This window comes from Hibiscus syriacus, unplaced genomic scaffold (genome assembly GCF_006381635.1).
Source record: "Hibiscus syriacus cultivar Baekdansim isolate YM2019G1 unplaced genomic scaffold, ASM638163v2 tig00110890_pilon, whole genome shotgun sequence".
NCBI classification, from domain to species: domain Eukaryota; kingdom Viridiplantae; phylum Streptophyta; class Magnoliopsida; order Malvales; family Malvaceae; genus Hibiscus; species Hibiscus syriacus.
Window position 1 is genome coordinate 13,850,394 of NW_024062900.1, and position 21,516 is coordinate 13,871,909.

Below are 21,516 nucleotides of genomic sequence, written 5' to 3' on the forward strand. Positions count from 1 at the left end.
CCCTCCCCATTTTATTTCGATCAAACTCTAGAAATCCCAAAATCTCTCAAACCTTCATCACGTTCTTCGTTTTCACGAATAACACAACCACCAAACTCAGAAATCGACTGGTCACCGCCTCGTCGGTCGTCGTATATTGGCGCCAATAGCCGTTCGTCGGCGGTGGGAATTTTTTTTATATATTTTTCGAAAATTTTTTCTGCCCTCTTTTCAAATATCCACGTTTTTTTAAAAAAATAACATCGAGGAGAGCTAGATCTAAGAAAAGATCTTTCGCATGCTCCTCCTCCTTCTCATAGGTTTCTTTTTTCGAGGGCTTTTTTGGGTCAAAGAAGAAAACTAGGAAACATACGCAAGCTAAAAGTCAAACGAACAAAGGTACAAATAGTACCTTTTTATTTATTTTCGTTTTGAAAAGTACAATTGCTCGTATTTTTTCTTACGATATCCTTATGAGATTTTCGTATATATTTTTTCTAGTATTTCGTGTGTAAACATCTGAGTGATTTTTCATTTATTTATAAGGTTACAAAACCCTATTTTTGATTCGGTTTTAGACTCCTAATAGGATTCAAAAACTGATTTTGGGTTGTTGTGTTTGACTTGTTTATTTCTTCTCCTTGATTCCCACGAATCCACGACGTCGGGAAAATCGGAGGAGAGTTGGTTGCGACTGGGTTTACCCTTCGAATACTGGTCAGGCGACGCTAAAGAGGGAATTCATAAAACCCTAACCTTATTTACACGTGTAGGCTTGACAAGGTTGACTTGGGCCTAAAAAAACAAACCCAAAATTATTAACAATATAATATGTATTATAAAAACCATGCAATTTTCATAAGTTATATTTATATTATATTGTATAGTTGGATCGGACGAAAAATGGGTGGTACACAAATATGACAAAAAGTAATTTATTTATATAAATTTGGATAAATATAAGTGTTAATTATTTCAATTAAAAAATATACGCAATAGTATCTTAAAACGTGGCTTATTTGCGAACGAAAGAAGTACTAGTAAAATAAAATGGAAAGATGGTTTGACAAAATAAACACGCTAAAGACAAGTAAATACAGAGAGAAAAAGGGGTTAACTCTGTTTTGTATATATCATTGCCCCTCTCCGTACATCTTTTACTCGCAAGGCCCCCTCCTTCTCACAGTTTCAGACCCTCGCCTTCTATTTCTGTGTAACTTACTATCTTTGCCTTTGTACTATCGTGTTCCTTTTCTAAACTGGTTTTGACAATTTGGGTTTTGTTTTTAAGCCTTAAAACGGTTTAAACTTGAAAAAGATTGCAATTTTGGCTTTGCGATCTCTGTTTTTGCCCTGGTTTCTCTTCTGGGTTGTTTCGTTTGCTTATCTTATAAATGACCATGGAGGAGAACATGGTTGGTTCCAATGGTGACCGGTTTCCTGTTGGCATGCGTGTTTTAGCAGTCGATGATGACCCTATTTGCCTCAAAATTTTGGAAAATCTGCTTCGTAAATGCCAATACGAAGGTTAGTCGTTCGTTTTCTTTACAATTTCTAGTGAAAATTTTCGTTTTACTGCGATAGGCTTTGTTTTGAAACTTGAAAGTTGCTCCTAAGTTCGTCTGATAAGTTACCTGTTTAATTTTTTTGTTATGTAGTTCTCAATCTTCAATTCAAAGTTTTGTTCACCATTTTCTCAAAACTTTAGATAAATCTCCATGGCATGCCCACACTTCAATGTTTTATCTGGATTTGCAGTGTCTATTTGCTTTTGGATCTTTATAATTGTCGGATTCAAGTACTTTTTAACATTTCCTTTATGGGGTTTTTCTTTTCTGCAGTTACTACAACCAATCAGGCGATTAAGGCCCTAAAAATGTTGAGGGAAAACAAAAGCAGATATGATTTGGTTATTAGTGATGTTAATATGCCAGACATGGATGGGTTTAAGCTTCTTGAGCTTTTGGGGCTTGAAATGGGCCTGCCTGTAATAAGTAATCATTAATCCTTTTTTTTAATTAATGGCATTGAATCAATTATATTCATTTGTTTTTGCTGTCTTCCAACCCTTTTTCTTTTGAATTTTTTATTTTTTGTGGAATGAATGAACTTTCTCATCTTTTGTGTTTGTGATTATCTATTAACTTAAAAGGGTTGGCAAATTTGAGTTGTTTCCGAATGATTTTGACATAATTTCTCTCTCTTAATGAATATCAGTGTTGTCAGCACATAGCGATACCAAGCTTGTAATGAAAGGGATTACTCATGGTGCTTGTGACTACTTATTGAAGCCCGTTCGAATTGAGGAGCTAAAAAACATATGGCAACATGTGGTTAGAAGAAAGAAATCTGACTCTACGGATCAAATCATAGCCCCAAATCAAGATAAGGCTTGGGGAGGAACTGGAGAAGTTGGTCAAACATCGGCATATGGTTCAGACCAAAAAGGCAATAAGAAGCGAAAGGACCAAGGTGAAGATGAGGAAGAAGAGGCTGAAGATAATGGGCATGAAAATGAGGACCCCTCAAATCAGAAGAAGCCCCGAGTTGTTTGGTCCGTAGATTTGCACAGGAAGTTTGTTGCTGCTGTCAACCACCTGGGCCTTGACAGTGAGTTTTCTGTTGTTGAGATTAGTGTATAATGTTCTGGCATTGCCCAACTGCATTTCTGACTTCGGTTTTAAATTCTCTTTATTCACATGCAGGGGCTGTTCCAAAGAAAATCCTTGACCTCATGAATGTTGAAGGGATCACGAGGGAAAATGTTGCGAGCCATCTACAGGTAAACTACTTGCCTTTGTATAATTTACTTCTGCATTTTGATTTCCCATATATTGCCACTTTAAGTTACCTTTTATGTTGTTTTGCAGAAATATAGGCTTTACCTGAGAAGACTCAGCAGTGTTGCCACACAGCAAGCAAATATGGTTGCTGTATTAGGCAGTAAAGACCCCTCTTACTTGCGTATGGGTTCCCTGGATGGCTTTGGAGATTTTCGCACATTGACTGGACCTGGAAGGCTTTCGAGTGCTTCTTTATCATCGTTTCAATCTGTTGGAATGTTTAGTAGACTGAACTCCTCATCTGCTTTAAGCCTACATGGGATTTCTTCTGGTTTGATTCAACCAGGACATTCTCAAACCTTAAATAGTTCCATCAATGGTCTTGGAAAGATTCAGCCTGTCGTGTTACCTGCAAACCAGAATCAAAATGGATCTTTGTTTCCATGGATCCCGACTTCAATAGAGCTTAACCAACTGTCACAGACCAAGTCCACTAATCAATTTGGAGAAAACAATCGTGTCAACAATCCAAATATTTTTGGTGTTACTGCTAGCTTCTCAGATGCTACACTGACAGTTGGTAGCTCAAGCAATTCTCTGTCAACTGCCTCAGGTAAACCTTTGTTGTTACATGCAAGCACACAACAGTTGGAACATAGTGATGCATTTGCAAATCAACCATCGCTTGGTGTGGCATCACTGAATCAGGAATCTATTGACATGAGTGTTCGTGGTTCTTCTAATTGTCTTGATCATGGTAGATGCAGTGAGAACTGGCAGGGCACTGTTCAGTCATCCAACTTCCAACCAAATGAAGCTTTCGGTAATGAGCAGTTACTGAGAAATAATTTGCAAGAAATCGTCTATTGGACAAACTCTCACCCAAGTATAAGCCCTATTGATCTTTCTTCTTCCATGGCAAGTTCAGCACAATTGGCGGATTCTAGGGCAGATATGCTCTGCCAATCTGGTCTAAATAATGTGGTCGTCCCAAATATAGATCACACTGCAAATAAACAATGGGGAGATTCGAGACACAATCACGATGGAAATTTAAATAATTCTATGCTGGCCCAAAACAATGTCGTTAGCAGTAAAACGATTGATGTTTCTTTGTTCAGCCAATCAAGTGGCGATTCTCCTTTTGTGGTTCAGCATCCCAAAGGTGAGAAATCATCTTTTGACACAGAATTGAGGTCCAATGAAGACTTCCTCTTCGAGCAGTCAAAGCCACAAGATGTCTTTGGTCGAAATAACTATGAATCCTTGGAGGATATAATGTGTTCCATGATCAAACTGGTAAGACAATAGAACTTCATTTGTCCTTGTTGGTTACATTTTTTATGCTTTGTTTTCCTTGTTCACTTGTCAGTGTTGAAACATGAAATTCTTTTAGCACAGTCTGAAAAATAGATAGCTCATACAGTTAGGCATCATTAGATAAAGATACATTGGCGTGTTTTTCTCCCCGCGCTTATATTTTGCTTCACTACATGAATATTGCAGTTAGTGCTGAACTGTGGAATCCATGTATGATCAAGAATTGTGAAAAGTGTTACATTTCTCCAAAAAGAACTTGGAATGGCATTCTTGCTAGCCGGAAGAATATGTTTCGTCTATAGTAATTCTCTGATTGAACCTGGTTTACAGTTTTAGCCTCTGTATGTGAATTTCCTTTATAAATTCTTTAAAATGACTGTATCCTTTGATGCAGGAGCAAAATAATGAGACCTTGTTGATGGATGGGGGATTTGGATGTGACGCTGCATACTCCCTTGGATCTTGCATATGAGATAGTCGATGCTGATTCTCGGATAAAAGACGGTGCAAAAGGCATAAATCTATATCCTCTTTATAAGGAATCTTATCATTATGTAGTTTATTCTCCGTTGTTCTATCACATTCTGCTTGAAATTGATGTAAGCATCAACTTTTGTCATGTCCTTTACACATTGATGAAATGGTAGCTTTAGAAAAGTTACAGTTTTTCACAGTTTCTCATAATTTTTTTAGGGGATTCATCAAGATCCTTAAGAAACATTCATACATATTTTTTCTTGGATAACCAGGGCCATTAAAGAAAAGCAAAGTTACATTCCCTTATGTAAGAATAAAGCGAATCAACCTATTATTAAGTATTAAAAAAACATATGACAATATTACACGTCTGCAGCAAAGAGAATCAAATTTCATATACAGAAGTTCTAACTTCTCATTCAACAATGTTGCCAATGAAGGTTAATGGTTACCGAAACACCAATCCTTTGTGAACCAGCTAAAAGATAATGATGTTAAAATAACTTTTTCTAAGCATCAGGTCAGTCAATCAAGCTCAACAAGCTGAGCCCTTCTTTCAGCAGCTCTCTTATAAATATTCCCCACCTTAAAGCAGCTTTCAACTTAAGCCACCCAACAACCGCTTTCCCCGATCCTTTGCCGCGTTCATGAGCATACAGATAAGGGTGGTCCTTTTGATGATCATAAGGGATGGTGTATGTAAAATGAGACTCGTCTGAATGACCAAAAGCAGCTCACATACCATCACCTACACCAAAAGTCTTCAGCAGTCTTTGCATGTCATCGGTTGCTAATATTTCCATACTCCTAAGCCGGATTTCCTTGGTAAAGAAATCTTCAATTCCATGCCTGTTTCTCGGCTGAGACTAATCTCCTGCAAAACCGGACCCCCCCCCCCCCCCGCCCCGGGTGCTGTCGGGTTTCCTCCAATTGGCATGTAATTTATGGTGGCACTAGGGAACAATGCTTTCTTGATTATTCATTGTCATTACTGCATTCTGATCAGAGCTTCCAAAGGGAAAATCGATCAACTGATGGACTGCTTGGTGGGTATTATTATTCTGGATCTGTGGGCTTGGCTCTGGGGTAATATGCTGCTGATGCCTACTCTTCTAAGCAGTTGTGGTGTAGTATTCTGCGCTGTAGTTGTTCTCATTTACCAGTGCTCTCGACTGGTTCGCTCCCTTTTGTACTCGCAAGGTTGTTGAGGTCCTTGAATTTTTATAAACTCTCTTCACCAGGGAATCAACAAAAAGCTGTAGGCAAAATTTTATGTCAATTAGTCAAATTATTGTTGCAGGGGCAGTTTGTTTTTCGGTTTTCTGCAGAGATTGCAAACGGAAGAAAATCTAACCTTTTGATTGTGGTTAAGTGATTCCGAAGATAGCAACTGCCCATCAGCAATGAGCCCTCTGAGTTCATAAATGTGATCGAAAACAACACCAGGGCTATGTGTTTGATCAGTGTAGTAAAAATAATGTTTTCCTCCCAAGACACAGGCCTTATCATGCTCCACTGTGGTCTTTCACTTTCTATTCTCAGCGTACAACATTCGTCATAAGACAACCATGAAAAAGGGTCCAAAGGTAAATGAGGATGCGTTGGGGAGCCTGGATATTCCAAATTGTCTTCCAAATATTGCTACGACTTGACCAAGAGCTGGAAGAAATAGCATGATAGGTAGAAGATGCAGAAAATTGATGAGCCCCAACGCCAAATGCACCTGTCATTGTCGTCCCCATTTTGTGGTGGTAGGAGGCCAAAGATATGAGAAATAACATCCTGAGCCAGTAAAGATCAAGGAGGGCCTTGTTCCAATCACCATTATTAGTCACCAAATCAGCCATATTATAGTTTGGTACCACCTAAATTGAGCTATGGAGATGGTTTCGTAGAGGTCCCAGATTCGGAACCCAAATATCATCCCAATTGACTAAGCTATGTTTGAACGAAAAGTACTCCAGATTGAAGAAAGTCCACGCCAAAGAGGAGAGCTATTGTTTCTGTGCAGCGATAAAGGAAGGAGATCGTGAACCTTGTACTTCTCACGAAGAAGGCTAATCTAAAGAGTGCACGGATTACTGATCATTGCGTAAAAAAATTTCATTAGCAGCGCCTAGTTTTGCTCTCGGATGCGGCGAATGCCGAGTCTGCCACAATCAAGGGGCTGACATAAACTCCCCCAATTTTTTAGGGTGAGAGCAGGCTGGTTATTTGAAATTTCCCAGATGAAATGTGGAATAAGTCAATGGCATCACAAATCCCAACCGGCAACATAAAGTTTGCATAAAATAAATAGGGATGCAGGTGAGTACCGATTTGGTCAAGGTAATATGATCAGTGGTAGACAGAGATCGAGCTTCCCACTCATTTAGTAGGGTGCGCATTTTCTCAAGTATAAAACCTTAATCAACATTATGAACTCTGCCATGTTGAACAAGGACACCTAAATATTTACCCAGGTTGTTGACTTGTTTGAAGCCAAGTCGTTCGCTAATACTATCTTTCATCATTTGGCTTGTATTCGGAGAGAAAAAATAGTAGTTTTTCTTCTGTTTACTTTGTCCTGAATAATAACCAAAGCAAGTGACATGCCAACTAGAAAAGTCAAATCATTAGAAAATAATATAATGATATTAGAGAGCTGATATGATCTTCAAAGGTGATGCCAAACCACGCTCGTTACTCCGATCCATTTCCTTTACCTACATGTAAAACAATCACACGCTAAGTTCCCACTTAGTGAGACATATAAACTAAGGTAAGACATTTTTATATTGTGAAAATATCATAAATAACCAGAGTGCTACTACCATTGTATAAAAAATATAAACTGATAATTCAAACTTTTTTTTTTCATTTTAATGAAATTGAACCTGATCATTCTTTAGCACATGTATAAGCATATAGTGTCAAATCCGAACATTCAATAAACAATAGTTTTCTTTCGACTCACATCACATATATAAACACTTTATTACATAAAAGGCATGTCATGCCAAAAATCATCATCTCATAATTTTATAAAAATCATGATAATCAATTTCAGTCATAATAATCATTTCATATTATTTTCCATTCAACCACATTTCATTTGCATAGCCCAATGTATATTTTAAGATAATGCAAGGTATATGGGTCAATGAGTATACGCAATAAGCACTCTAGGTGCTATCATCAATAAACAGAAATATGGACTCCAAGTGCTTCGAATAATTTGCACTAACGGTGTCATTCTTTAATGTACACGAATGAACCAAATCAGATAACATATATCACTCCACCTCATGGCTTGCCAATTGTACCTACGATTCTCTATGCACATACCATGTGTTTTTGTATCATATTTATATCTTATTCATTTATCCAATGTATATATATATATATATATATATATATATATATCAACATGTTCAATTATTATTTATAAAAAATCATTGCATTGGACAGTTCATACATGCAATTAAATCCCCAAATTTCAAGCTCATTCAAATTGACTACTAAACTTCCCCAAATTTTGTAATTTGATCCAAAACAATAGTCTAACTTCAAATTCAACATTTAAACATAAAATTCCAGCAATGAACACCCATAATTGAATAATTACACATCAATGTCTCATAATTTAAAAAACTTGCAAAATGGTCCTCTTACTATCTTAAGGTTCCAAATTGATCCAATTCAATCTCCAAAGCATGTAGAACTCATCTAACGTCAAATTCAATCAAAATTCTACCAATATCCATAAATCCTACATTGGCCAAAACTTATATATGCCTTTATACTTGTTTTTTATTATCACTCATACTTGAAAATTAATCTACAACATCAATAACATAAAAATCATCCATTAACTTTTCAAAATCCAACATGTTCTTCAACCATCCAATTCATGAAATTCATCATCCAAGCATTATTTCCATGAAATTTTTATTCCAAATGATAGATAATTTCAAGAGGATTAAGTCTCTATTTAGTAGCTTAATCCAAAAATCAACCATGAAAACTTAAAAATCAAATTGAAAATCTTACCTTTGTAGCTATGGAGTTCACGGAAGCCTTGAATAAGAATGGCTGAATTCTTCTTGATTTTTCTTGCCATTATCACTTAATACACTTGACATCATTATAATATAATTGAATTTTAAATTCAATTAATGGAAAATTTCAATTTTGTCCTTAAAATCCTTGATAATTTCAACTTGCCACCAAAATATCTTCTAATTTAATATTCAAATGTCAATTATGAACAAAAAAAAATTGAATTTATACTTTTACCAATACAATTTCTGAAATTTGCAATTTAGTCACCAAAATTCACAATTTCAATTTAACATGGAAATCAACCTCAATTCCACTAATCCATGTTAAATTCCACTGTTCTAAATTATGGAAATAATATTTCCAACCTTTTTATATCATCCTTCAAATTTTCGTGAAATTTCAATTCGATCCAATTACCCGAATTCTTATCAGACTTTACTAGTTTATAACTTTCAATACAAATCCCGAATCAAACTTATGATTCCCATGAAAACATCAATTTTGCAATAAACTATTCATTTACGGGAAAATATATAACTTTTAAAAATATATTTTTGGTCCTTAAACTTTTCTAAATTTATACTTTAACTATTAAACTTTTAAAATTTACATTTTAGTCACCATCCAAAATTTTGGGGTGTTACAATTATTCCCCTTAAAGAAAATTCGTCCTCAAATTTTGAACACATACTAGATTAGAACAATAAGGAAACTTACTTAAAAGGAAATAATGTGTATTTACATGTTAAAAACATATATTCGCACAAACACGACAAACAATAACAATATGCACATATACATTTTATTTTCAATCACTCAATAATTTAAATAAATTTTTCACATTTTTATTCATCATTCACAATTTTTTTTTATTCTAACCCTGAGCGACATTAAATTTAAAGACTCACCTAAAAATATTTGTCACATCAACAAAAAAAAATCCTAAAAATTGCACTTTTTAAAAAATGCCTCCTACATGACATATCTTTACCAAAAGAATATCTTCTTTTTGAAAAAAATCTATTTGAATCACGTTTAAATAAATAAATATAAGAAGAGTATTATTTGCATAAATTAACCTTGGTTACGATTAGGTACCTTAAATCACATATTCAATAGTGATTTTGAAATTTTTGTATGAACTGAACGAACTCAGTGATAAAGGAATTATTGTTATTTTTTGAAATTTCGAGTTCGAATACCAAAAATGTTAAGAATGTAAACGTTCAATGTCATATAGTTGAGAGTGTATTTTTAAACAGATACTGTTTTATATTTACCATTAATAAAAAAGAGAAAATTTTGAAAGTGTCTTGAATCTTGTTAAAAATGCATATCAAGTTTTTCAACATTTTCTGTGTCTGGGCTTGTTTCCTCCTTTATCTCGTTCGTCTCTCTCTAAAGAATATCGAGAGTTTCTTTCTTTACAATCTCAGAGTGATGCCATGAAAGGCTTTACCAAATTTATCATTTATTCGGTTATAATTATTTTATCTAGAAATGACACTTTGCTTTGTATGAGCAATTTCATTCCTTCGAAGAATACTAAGTGCGTTCGTATAGGAAGTTCCCCCAGTGCATCAAATATGCTATTTAAGATGTTTAATTGGAATCAGACACCACAATCATGCATATCATGTCTATTAAAAGCCGACAGACATGGAGGAAAATGTTGATTGGAGAAGAAATTAAAGATTAACAATTATAGTAGAATCAACTCCAATGATAAAGATTAACAATTATAGTAGAATCAACTCCAAGGTTGTATATCCTTACCCAAATCTTCATCAACTCCAAAGAGTATTCATCCATTCCTTTAGTCGGATCGTATTCTACCAGGGAAAAATAGTTCCTATCAAATGTTTAAGGTGATCTGTTAATAGCCACCTTCATAGCACCCTCACTATTAAACTCGAATAAAAATGTTCCAGGTTTCAATTCCTCAATATCATGCACATGTTGGTACCCCAGATATTTCGGAATACTTGGGTCATCGTACTGACATCAATTTTCGTTGGGTGATGAGTTTCCCAATCAGACAGTGGGGTTAATCTACTGCTTCCTCTCCCACGAAATCTCCCAAGAAGATCCACATCCTCTTCTGTCGTGAAGGTAATTTTTTTCTAGTTTCTGAAGTAGTGAATCCGCCATGTAAATTCGTAACGGTTGATCAAAGAAGTGTTGTGATAGAAATAGTTCAAACCAGGTAGATCGAGTATAATTCTTATGGTTGATTGAATAAATAGGTCACCATGATTATAGACTGTTCAAATGCTTTTGATTTAACGATTATTTATTAGTTCTAGGGTTCTTTATTTTGTCAAGGAAGGAAGGTCAAGATTATATTTCAAATGCTCGCTTCTCTAAATCTTAATTGAAAGTTTTATAATGATATTTAGTATTGGTGTCAGTTAAATGTCATAATAATTATTCATAAACTGATAAGATAGATAAACTCAATTAATTTTAAACGATTACATGAAATCTATCAGAAATTATACTAATGGGTTGTAGTTTTTTCAAGAGGGGGCTCAGGATGTCCGATGTCCAAAGATATTCTTTTAAGACCTTGACCGCATAGATGTTATTTGGAGATTTTGATTGTGCAAAGTGAAAATCAATCTTATGAAGGAGAATCGATTCGGAAGGTGTAGACACTCGTTTTTGTCCGGGTCTACAAAAATATTATTAATTTATTATTATTATTATTATTATTATTATTATTATTATATTTATTTTGTTTACATATTTTGCAGGCCAAATGTAGCCTGATTACAAACAAGCCCATGTAACACAGACCCTCAATCGAGGCCCAAAACCCTCAACCCAACCCTGACCCAAAAACATAACCCACCAGCTATCACAGTAGACCCATCAGTTAAACTCGAACCGGTCTAGACCCGACCTGAAGCCCGAACTGACCTAGTAACCCTAAGCAGATTAGGGTTTCTACCCTAATCCTTTAACCCTAAAGCAACCGCCACCAGAGCTGCACGAGGACTTCATCGCTGTACTCCGAGCGCGCGTGAGCCAGCCACCGATTATTTCCCGCTCAATGGTATCATCTATAGTGACCGAGAGCTCATCTATCAGTCAAGCAACAGTGGAAAAGCAGAGAAAAAAATCAAACGTTATCCCGAGGCAATCTAGCCTTTGTCAACTCTATCTCACCAATGGTAGAAATATCATCTCAACTCAATCACCACAATGAGGAACATAAAATAAGAGAAGATAGAGAGACAGAGGCAGAGAGGAGCATTCAGGACGGGAAAGAGAAAACCAAAGAAACAAAGAGGGATTCAAAAAAGAGGGAAATGAGAAACTATTCGGGGAAACCAGAAACGAAAAAACAATGAGTTTAGGAGAAAAATTGAAAGAAAAAAGAAAAAAATCAAAGGAAAAAAAAAGAAAACAAGAGAGATATGGGGTTTTGAACCAAAAAAAAGAGAGAGATGTTAGATGTTTACCTTCCTAAGCCTTTGCCGGAGCTGTGAGTTGTTGGGCCTCGGTTGGTGAACCGATTCATGGTCGAATGGGGAGGGAACCTTGTTTCTTTTTTAGGGGTTATAGGGTTTTTTTTTAGGGTTAGAAGGGTGGCATGTGGGGTCGTTTAGGCTGCTAGTTTCATGGTAAACGGTGGTCGATGTGCAGTTTTGGGAGTTTAGTGGCTTTCGGGGGGTGGGGAATTTAAAGGGTTGAGAGAGTTCTCCCCTCTCTAAGAAAAAAGAGAGAGAGAGAGAGAGAGAGAGAGACAAAGTGGAGAATATGAGAGAATGGTCGGATTAGGGTTTAGGGTTGGCCTTATATAAAACGTGCAAAACGACATCGTTTAGATGAGGGGCAACCAGGCAATTTATCGTATGGGTAAACTTCACTCCGTGCCATTATTGTTTTGTAACTTTTTATTTTAGTCACTAGAAAAGCTTTGATCCTTGTTATTTCAAGGTCGTTATTTATGTAATATTCAATTTAGTCATTGAATGAAATTTGTTTGTTCTTGTTCTGGGCTTAAACTTTTGACATGGCTGTGATTTAGTCCCTATTTTGTTTTATCTCATTACTTTGTCAATGTTCTGGATTTGGATGGCTAATCTGCAAAATGTTCATTTTAATCATCTTTTGGTTTCCTTTTGTTTAAGTACATGATTAATGCTTTAATATTTGTTAAATTTCAATTTAGTCTTCTTTCTTAATTTTTTTTGTTTAGGTTTATTTTTGTTCTTAGTCCCTATATATTTTAGTAAAGTTGTAAATTAATCATTGGTAAATCTAAAAAAATAATAAATGGATTATTGCTTGTCTATCCCTGTGAGCTTGTTTTGTTGGTTTAATATCTATTTTATTCATTTTTTACATTACACTTTAATATAGGTGTATGTGTTATTATGCATGCTATTTCAAATATTTATATGTATATGGTTATGTGTAAGGATATTTATGTGTTTCATGTAGTAAAGTTAGGTACATTTTTTAACTTAATATTAAATGTTATTTTATTTAATAGTTTGTTAAATGTCACCTACTCGAATAGTTTCAAGAATAACGATTTGTATAATGACCGTGGAAAGCATCACTTGGTCGAAGTGATGCGATCCGATACGACATTTTAACAAAAATGAAATTTGAAATAAATCAATTTTAGTTTGTTAGTTGTTAATTCTTTCTTATTTTACACTCAACGATGCAAGTCATGTTTCTATAAATGGCAATGTATTTTATTATACGCAAATGTTGTTTCTATATTTATATTCGATTCGTGTTTTTTTTAATAAATGAGAAGAGAATATTCTTTAAAGATAAGAAATAGACGAGTTAGCTTTCCTAACGGATGATTGTTAATCTCGAGATTTCTTTTCAAGATAAATAATTTTCTTTGATAAATAATTCGAAGCAATTTGATAAAAGGATCATATTTTAACTGTATATTCGATTCATAAATTCCATTACTACGACAACATGTAAACGACACAGTACTAAATTTTGGGCGCTATGGGGTGCTAACCCTTCCCCACGCGTAAACGACTCCGAAACCCGTTTTAATCGAATTTCTGGTAAACGCATACCGAATTTTGTCTTAAAAACGATTTTTACTTAAAATTGTTTTTAAAATACGTTTTTAGGTATTCGACCTATCTAACCCAAATGTCGATGGCAACTTCTTTTTAATTTAATTCCAATTAAATGGTTATGACAGAAGGAATATAACACTTGTATTTGAGTTGAAGGGAAGTTCTTGAAGTTATCAGATTCCAACATTTCCTTGTCTTGATGAACAAGGATTCATGAAATTTGTTTGAAGAAGCTTACACAGGTGAGGCACCTATAAGAATCACCATTAATTATCAAAACAAGTACTGAACTAAGGGAACAGGTCTCTAGCATCTACGCTCTTCGAGTTAAAAAAAGGGTTGGTTAGTGTCACTGTTCTCCACCAACATCTAATCATCTTCACAAGGCATCATATTTAGATCAGGCAATAAGAAAACACTCTCCTGCTCACTACAACCAGCCTTGCACAAATCCGGCATCGGTTTCCGCTCATCAATGGGCAGAGTTGAAGGATTGCAGACAACACCAGAGCCTATTTTCTCCTCTCCATCGACATTTGAACTCCACGTCTTAGTATCAATCTGCAATAATGCAGGCGTACATTAAAAACAAGACGTACGCAAGATTTTATATTAAAAAGGTAAACCTATAAAATTTTATGACGAATGAAGTTAAAAAACTTTAGAAAATGAAAACATATCATCGATAGAAAATAAAAAATAAAAAACATCTAAAATATATCCACAAAATTGAAATTTTTAGGAAGGGGACAATTGACCCTCCCCACCCACTTGAATTCATCCAACACCCTTTTCAAATATACACTTTCTTCCAATAGCCGATTTTCCTCCTCCTTAAGTTCTGCAAATGTCTGAAACACAAGAAATTGAAAATTTATGTTAATATGTGAACTTAAAAAACTATATTTAAAATTTAAAACTAATGAAAATCTTAAAGATATAAAATTTAATTTTTAATAAAAAATAATTGAACTTTATAAAAAAATTAAATTTTCAAAATATACAGCCACAACATACAACCCTCGTCCTTTTACATTTACATGCATCATAAACTAAATTGACCTTTTTTCTTGATCTTTTGGTACTTGTGCTAGTGGCCTCATTCGCAGTAGTGCCCTACAACATCCATCAACAATTATAAAAATTAAAGCCCATCAAAGCAAGTTGAAGATTAAGAAATAAAGATTAGTTATTTTTCTCCACTCGATAAAAAAAAACCTTAACAGCTCACCAGAAAAGGGAAAATTAAAATTAAAAATAAATATAAATATATATAATTATATACAAATCCTTAAATTGCTCCCAGCCAGTAGTAACACGCCACGTCATACAAAGAAGGATTTTTCTACCTCACGTCACGTGACATAAAGCACATGAGGCTTCCTGACATGACGGGCTTTATAACCTTAATCTTTCTTGCATGATTAAAAAAGAAAAACCCTCGCATAACTCAGAGCTATATTTATTCCTTTTCTGACTACATCTTTTCCATATCGGACGGTGCATGGTCCAACCGATCCTAAATGTTGCACAACAGTGGGGCCATGCATAAATAAAAGAATGGATAAACACGATAGAAACCAACACCGATGCCATCCGTATAGATAGATATATAGATATGGGAGGAAGACAGACCCACCGAATTCGTTTGCCTTTGCGTCACACCTGATAATCTCCTCCCTTTTTTTCCATCTACCCAAAAAGAAAACATCACACCAAACCCAAAACGCAGTCCCACAGTTATCTTTTAATGGACCCCCATCCCATCTATGAAATACTTTTTGGGTAAAATACAATTAAACTATGTTCAAAATTTTATTTTTATCGATAATGTTTTAAAAGTTTTGAAATAATTATCAAATTATTTAACTGTTTTTAAATGATCATGATACTATAATAATTATAAAAAATTGATAAATTTAAATAAATTTTGAATATAATTAAGTGAGTTATGTTGTATTTTACCCTTTTTGGTTGAATCATAGAAAAGAAACCTAAAAAAAAGAGATCACCCACTAGATGGGCTGTGTGGTGAGACTGGGACCACTGAACACTTTTTTTTCCTGATGAAATTGTCCTTTACTGAATACCATAAACTAGAAGTGGCAACTAGAATCTAAGCAAGTGTGGTTCGATTTACTAAGTCTAAGAAATGCCAACAAGAGAATGACAGGTGAGGTGACCGGAAAAGAAAACGCTTCCTATCTGCTTATGCAGCTGATCTCACGTGTTAACCGTGGAATTTGTAAAAATACCAGCGAATTTTTAGTCCGGATGAAAATGCCTGAAGACATCCAACCCAGAAACGCAAAAACAAAAAATGATTACATTTGACCACGGTGAGTTATTGAAAGGGCAACCGTCATCTGGAGATTGAGAACATGAAATCCAGGAAAAAGAGCATCGTTTTACATGAAAAGAAGGCAAACACTAATGAGAAGATATGGGGTTGAAATTAACATCGTGGGTGTTAAGTACTTTAACATGTCACGCAAGAACATTTTCATCTCAGACGTAGCAAAAAGAAAAAAGAGAGCATCTCCATATCTCAGATGAACGAGAAAGAAAGAGTGGGAGAGAGTGTGAAAAATACCTTGGATCTGGAAGGTGCAGCTGGTGGAGAGCCACGGAGGTGACTGCTACAGGTTTCTTCAAAACCATCGGCGGCGAGAGGAGATGCGGCGCCTCCACCACCGCTCCAAGAAAGAGGCGTGGTGGGGCTACCTCTACTGCCGACGTTGAAATCTCCACCATCTATCTTAGCGTCGCAAGCCATCAGCGTGGGTCTAGACCTGGGCTGACGCATCCCCCATCTAAGAGCAGCCACCGCAGATTTGGGAGGCCGTGACGCGTCCTGGGTTTGCTTGAGCCTTACGAGAAACTCCACAACCACGTTGTCGTTGGTCATCGCCTCACGAACCCACTCATCTTTCGCCGTCGTCTTCGTCATCCTCCCGACGAACACAAAAGCTGAGGTTAATAAAGAGGTGGATGTGAAGAAAAGAAGAGGTTTACAAGAGAGATATAGAAGATACAGGGAAAGGCGGTGGCGAGTAAAGAGAGAAAGGTTGAAAATGTGAAAGAAAATGACGGGGATGGGTGTGAGCAATCAGCTGTCGTTGGTCATCGCCTCACGAACCCACTCATCTTTCGCCGTCGTCTTCGTCATCCTCCCGACGAACACAAAAGCTGAGGTTAATAAAGAGGTGGATGTGAAGAAAAGAAGAGGTTTACAAGAGAGAATATAGAAGATACAGGGAAAGGCGGTGGCGAGTAAAGAGAGAAAGGTTGAAAATGTGAAAGAAAATGACGGGGATGGGTGTGAGCAATCAGCAATGTATATAAATACGAAGGCGCCTTTTCCTTTTTCCCTTTCCCTTGTTTGCTCACTGGAACACTCTTTGTTTGGTCCACCTTGGACTTATTTTACAAATTTTAAATGCTGGAATTTTCATTTTAATTTTTCAAGATGGAGCCCATAATATAACCATGGTCATCTCCACTAAAACGGCACACATGAATTGAAAATAGTGGGCGGTCATGCAATGTAATTCGATAAATTAATTTGTTTGTTATTGGTTGTATTAAGCGGATGTATCTTTGTTGGTTAGTGATTAAATTTTAGGGTAAATTAAGTATTTAATACTTAAATTATTAATTTTATTCTATTTTAATATTTAATTTTTTAATTTTATAAATTATACATAACATTTATTTTTTAATTTGTTTTAATATCTCGTAGTTAGAACCTTAATTGGTGATTTGTAAACGGTAACTTTTTATGAGTAAATTACATCATTCATCACCTAACTATTTTCTCACTCCTATTTTAATCACTAAAGTTTAATTTTTTTAATTTAATTACTTAGCTTTCAAATTACTCCTAATTTAATCATTCTTACTTTTAAATTTATTTTTTTATTTTTAATTATATATTAATAAATATCATGTCACAAAAATTATTAATAAAATAAATTAGAGTGATTAAAATAGGAGCAATATGAAAGTTGAGTAGTAAATTGAACTTTTCTAAACTTTAATACCGAATTAGAAGTGAGAAGATAATTGAGTGATGAATGATATAATTAACTTATAAAAATGCAGTGTCGTTAAGTTTTTAGCAGTGAGGTACTAAAATGAAATAAAAATTAAACATTATGTATGATATTGAAAAAATAAAAATATTATGTACTAAAATGTACCAAAACCGATAGTTTAAGTACTAAATACATAATTTACCCTAAATTCTATTAATTTTAATTAAGATAAAATCGTATCAATTGAGTTTTAATTTGATTAATACCTCTTAAAAGTTTAAAAAATAATTTACTTTTAATTTAAAGAGGAAGGGAATTGGATAATGTAAATGATATGTATTAGAAAATCTAGTGAACTACTATTAAGTTTTAGGTTTAAGTATATATTTTGTATATGGAATGGACTAATATCTTCAGTTGAGTTGTATTTAAAGATCACTGTTTTTCAAATTAGTATTTGAATTATACATATTATTTAAAGTTAGTATTTAAATAATTTTTTCTCTCAATTTGATATATGAAATATACACATTCTTTCAAATTGGTATCTAATAAAATTTTGGTTTTATTTCATTCAAGTAAAATAATCATAATGTATTGAGTATTGTTATTTATTTATATTTATGTGTTGTATTTCATTGAATATTACTATGATTGTCTCACTAACCGCATACTTAGCATGTTATGATTTTCACACGTAAGTAAAACGCAGAAATTTGAGTAAGGAGTGCTTGGCATCCTATCTATCGAGGATTATATCTACAATATCAGTAATGACATCTATTTGATGTATTTTAATTTTACTAGTTTACATGTATATGTTAATAATGGATGGTCATAAATTAGTTTAGACCTAGTTGTAATAGTTTATGTCTAAACTAGTTTATGTTATTAAAACGAATGATGGATAGTTATATTAGTGTTGAAAAATAGTTAAATGAATTACATGTATAATACCCGATAAACAATAAAATAAAAATGGAGAAACTTGTTAAGGTTCAGTTTAGGTAGTTATAGTTATGAATTGCTAAGTTGTTGTCTAATATTGAATTTAGTTTGAATGTTGAAAAATTAAAAAGTGATTTTACGTGATAAATTGATTAATTGTTTAATGGTGATTAAACCTATATTAAAATATGTGGTAATGAGTAATATTTGGATAAATAGTTATTAGTGAATGTTAGTAATTCAGTTTGTGACTATAACACCCTCAACTCGATGCGGGTGACCCGATCCGATTCGATGTGTCACATTAGGATCGCTGGAGCGACCCACCATAAAAATACAAGAAAATTAAAAAAATTTGTAAACCGTTTTAAACTGTAAAACAATATTATAAATAAAAACACAAATCCATAAAAACATGCATTTATTAAAATTAATATACAATATCTAATCTAGTTTAAACTCTAATATACAAATAAAAAGTGACATACATGCTCCCTCTACATACATATACCGTACTCTACAAGCAACGCCAAAGGAATTCCATTACTAATGTCAATAATGCACATGACCAAACCCTTTAACCTAAAATGGTGAACAACAAAGTGAGCTTTGGGAAGCTCTCAATAATACAAAACTACCAAATTAATGCTATAAGACAAGTAGATATGATAAGCATAACATTTCCTCAGTTATCCAAACATATACAGATCATAGAGATAGGTTGAGGTTCTACTGAATAACTCCTCAAGTGATAGACAAGAAGCTTATAATTCAAAAGGAACATTTCCGAGAGAGATAGTTTCAGAATATTGAGTTGGGAAGTCTAGTGTGTTCTATTGAAGTCGGAAAATAAGTGTAAAACTAATCTAAAAATAGTAGTTCATTTCTAAAAAAAACATTTTTTAAAAATCACAGAAATACCCTCCACCCAAACACCGATATGCAGTTTCTCAAAACTGCATCCATAAGGATTTACCCTAGGCCAATTGGGTGTAGGAGCCAACCTAAGGGAGTACCTTGGGGATTGTGGGCCTACCCAAGGGTCACCTTAGGTCCGTAAGGATTTACCAGCTTGATAAGAGTTGTACCTCCATACTCTAGTATCCTACCTGTAACACCCTCAACCCATACCCAACCCGGATACGAGTCCAGGATGTCATATTGACTAAACAAAACAATACTCTTAAAAAACCGATAAAACATTTGAACTTATATTATTAAAATACAATAATATACATATCTTAATACAAGTTTATCAAAATACTCAGAGCGTACACAACTTAACATTCTATTACATGCCAACACTGATTTACATAACAAAATGACATACTATTAAGTTGTTTCTGATCTGGTAGTTGCAGGAGTAATGTTGTCTAGCTGCTTAACTTGTCTCGTCTACTTTCTTGAATCCTACGTGTGAAACACTCACACGCTAAGTCATCGACTTAGTGAGGCAATATAATAATGATAACAAAGAAATGTAATGGAAATGCCATAATTAAATGGAATGAGATGAAATCAAATACTAAACCATGCAGTTTATATCACCATGCTCTTTACCTGTCAGCATAATATATTGACATTCATGAATTCATATTAATAAGATTATTGGCCCATGATACCATACTGAGAACCTAATGTATGTGAGTACTGTGAGGTTGTGCACTATACTAACACCACAGCTCGTATAAATGCACCGAAGTGCCACGTAGAATTGCACCGAAGTGCCATGTAGAATTACACCGTAGTGCCATATAAGATTGTCCCTAAGGACCATGTAGATAATTCCTTAAGAATCATATACATATGCCAAGGATCAAGTATGTGTCTTAAAAGACCTCACACATGTTCCAAAGAATACATATATGTCCCGAAGGACCGCGTAGACCTTCTACTCTTGGCATGCCAACTATACCTATAGTTCTCATCTACATAACATGGGCTTCCACCATTTCCATAATTTATATTGTATAGACATATAATTTCCATATCTTTATCACATAAACATATCATGTTCCATCACCTTATCACATAGCTTATATAATCTTTCCTGCATATTCATGTCACTTAATGCATATAATATGAATTCATATCATGTATCATAATATGAAATGCGATCATGTATCAAAATATTGAATCTAGACTTCTCACAAGTCTAGAAATGAATAGAATACATATTCATGCTATGTATATGCACTCACCTATATTTCCTTGTTTTTTCCTCGATCGATCTTACGAGACAATTATTCTGGAACTTGTTTAGGCTCGGTATCTATAGAGTAATTCATTGATGCTAATCAGTATACTAATGAATGTATTCTAACTATCATTTCTTGGGCTAAAAGAAAATCCATTTTCATCTTTTAATGAAGGTATGCATCGATGCACCACACCATGCATCGATGCACCACACCATGCATCGATGCATAAATCCTATTCGATGTTTATATTTAAGGGGGTGCATCGATGGCATGCGATACACCTTGAACAATTTCTGGGATTTATCCTTGATGCATCGATGCACATAGCCCAGAAATGTCATTTTAAGCATGAAAATCTCTTTATAATATTCTCTACACTTTATATTTCACATCCTTTTCTATCCCTAACTTGCATACTCTTATTTAAACTAATTATTAGTCATTCGATACCTTTAAAACTTAGAAATCCAATTCTCCATATAAAATTTAAGAATTTCACTCAATTTCCAACATGTTCTAAATCGAATTCTAACACTTCATATCCTTTAATTAGCTTGATTACAAGTCAAATCCCACTTATAATTCTTATTATGAACTATATTCCAATATTTCACTTTTCTACTTCCTTTCTTTAATCCGTCCTAACTCCATCATCTTT

General features: G+C 34.3%; 2 protein-coding genes across 2 annotated transcripts; one reads left to right on the forward strand and one right to left on the reverse strand.

Annotated features, from left to right (window-relative positions):
• The first annotated feature begins 1,165 nt into the window (after positions 1–1,165).
• On the forward strand, positions 1,166–4,712 carry LOC120144878 (two-component response regulator ORR24-like). Its single transcript, XM_039158839.1, has 6 exons — positions 1,166–1,506; positions 1,821–1,973; positions 2,197–2,589; positions 2,685–2,761; positions 2,850–4,061; positions 4,477–4,712. Exons 1-6 carry the CDS (start codon positions 1,374–1,376, stop codon positions 4,552–4,554), a joined length of 2,046 nt encoding a protein of 681 aa, XP_039014770.1. The 5' UTR covers positions 1,166–1,373; the 3' UTR covers positions 4,555–4,712.
• Positions 4,713–14,041: 9,329 nt separating this feature from the next.
• LOC120144746 lies at positions 14,042–16,684 on the reverse strand. Its single transcript, XM_039158734.1, has 4 exons — positions 16,266–16,684; positions 14,735–14,788; positions 14,431–14,523; positions 14,042–14,233 (listed from the first exon to the last, which is right to left on the reverse strand). The coding sequence occupies exons 1-4, from the start codon at positions 16,620–16,622 to the stop codon at positions 14,042–14,044; spliced, it is 696 nt and encodes a 231-aa protein (XP_039014665.1). The 5' UTR covers positions 16,623–16,684.
• Positions 16,685–21,516: the final 4,832 nt, after the last annotated feature.

Coding starts and splice junctions, on each gene's coding strand:
- LOC120144878 (XM_039158839.1), top strand. CDS start 1,374: ATGACCATGGAGGAGAACATGGTTGGTTCCAATGGTGACCGGTTTCCT. Junction 1,507..1,820: donor TCGTAAATGCCAATACGAAG/GTTAGTCGTTCG, acceptor TCTTTTCTGCAG/TTACTACAACCAATCAGGCG. Junction 2,590..2,684: donor CAACCACCTGGGCCTTGACA/GTGAGTTTTCTG, acceptor ATTCACATGCAG/GGGCTGTTCCAAAGAAAATC.
- LOC120144746 (XM_039158734.1), bottom strand. CDS start 16,622: ATGACGAAGACGACGGCGAAAGATGAGTGGGTTCGTGAGGCGATGACC. Junction 14,524..14,734: donor CCAAAAGATCAAGAAAAAAG/GTCAATTTAGTT, acceptor CTTGTGTTTCAG/ACATTTGCAGAACTTAAGGA. Junction 14,234..14,430: donor AATTCAAGTGGGTGGGGAGG/GTCAATTGTCCC, acceptor GCATTATTGCAG/ATTGATACTAAGACGTGGAG.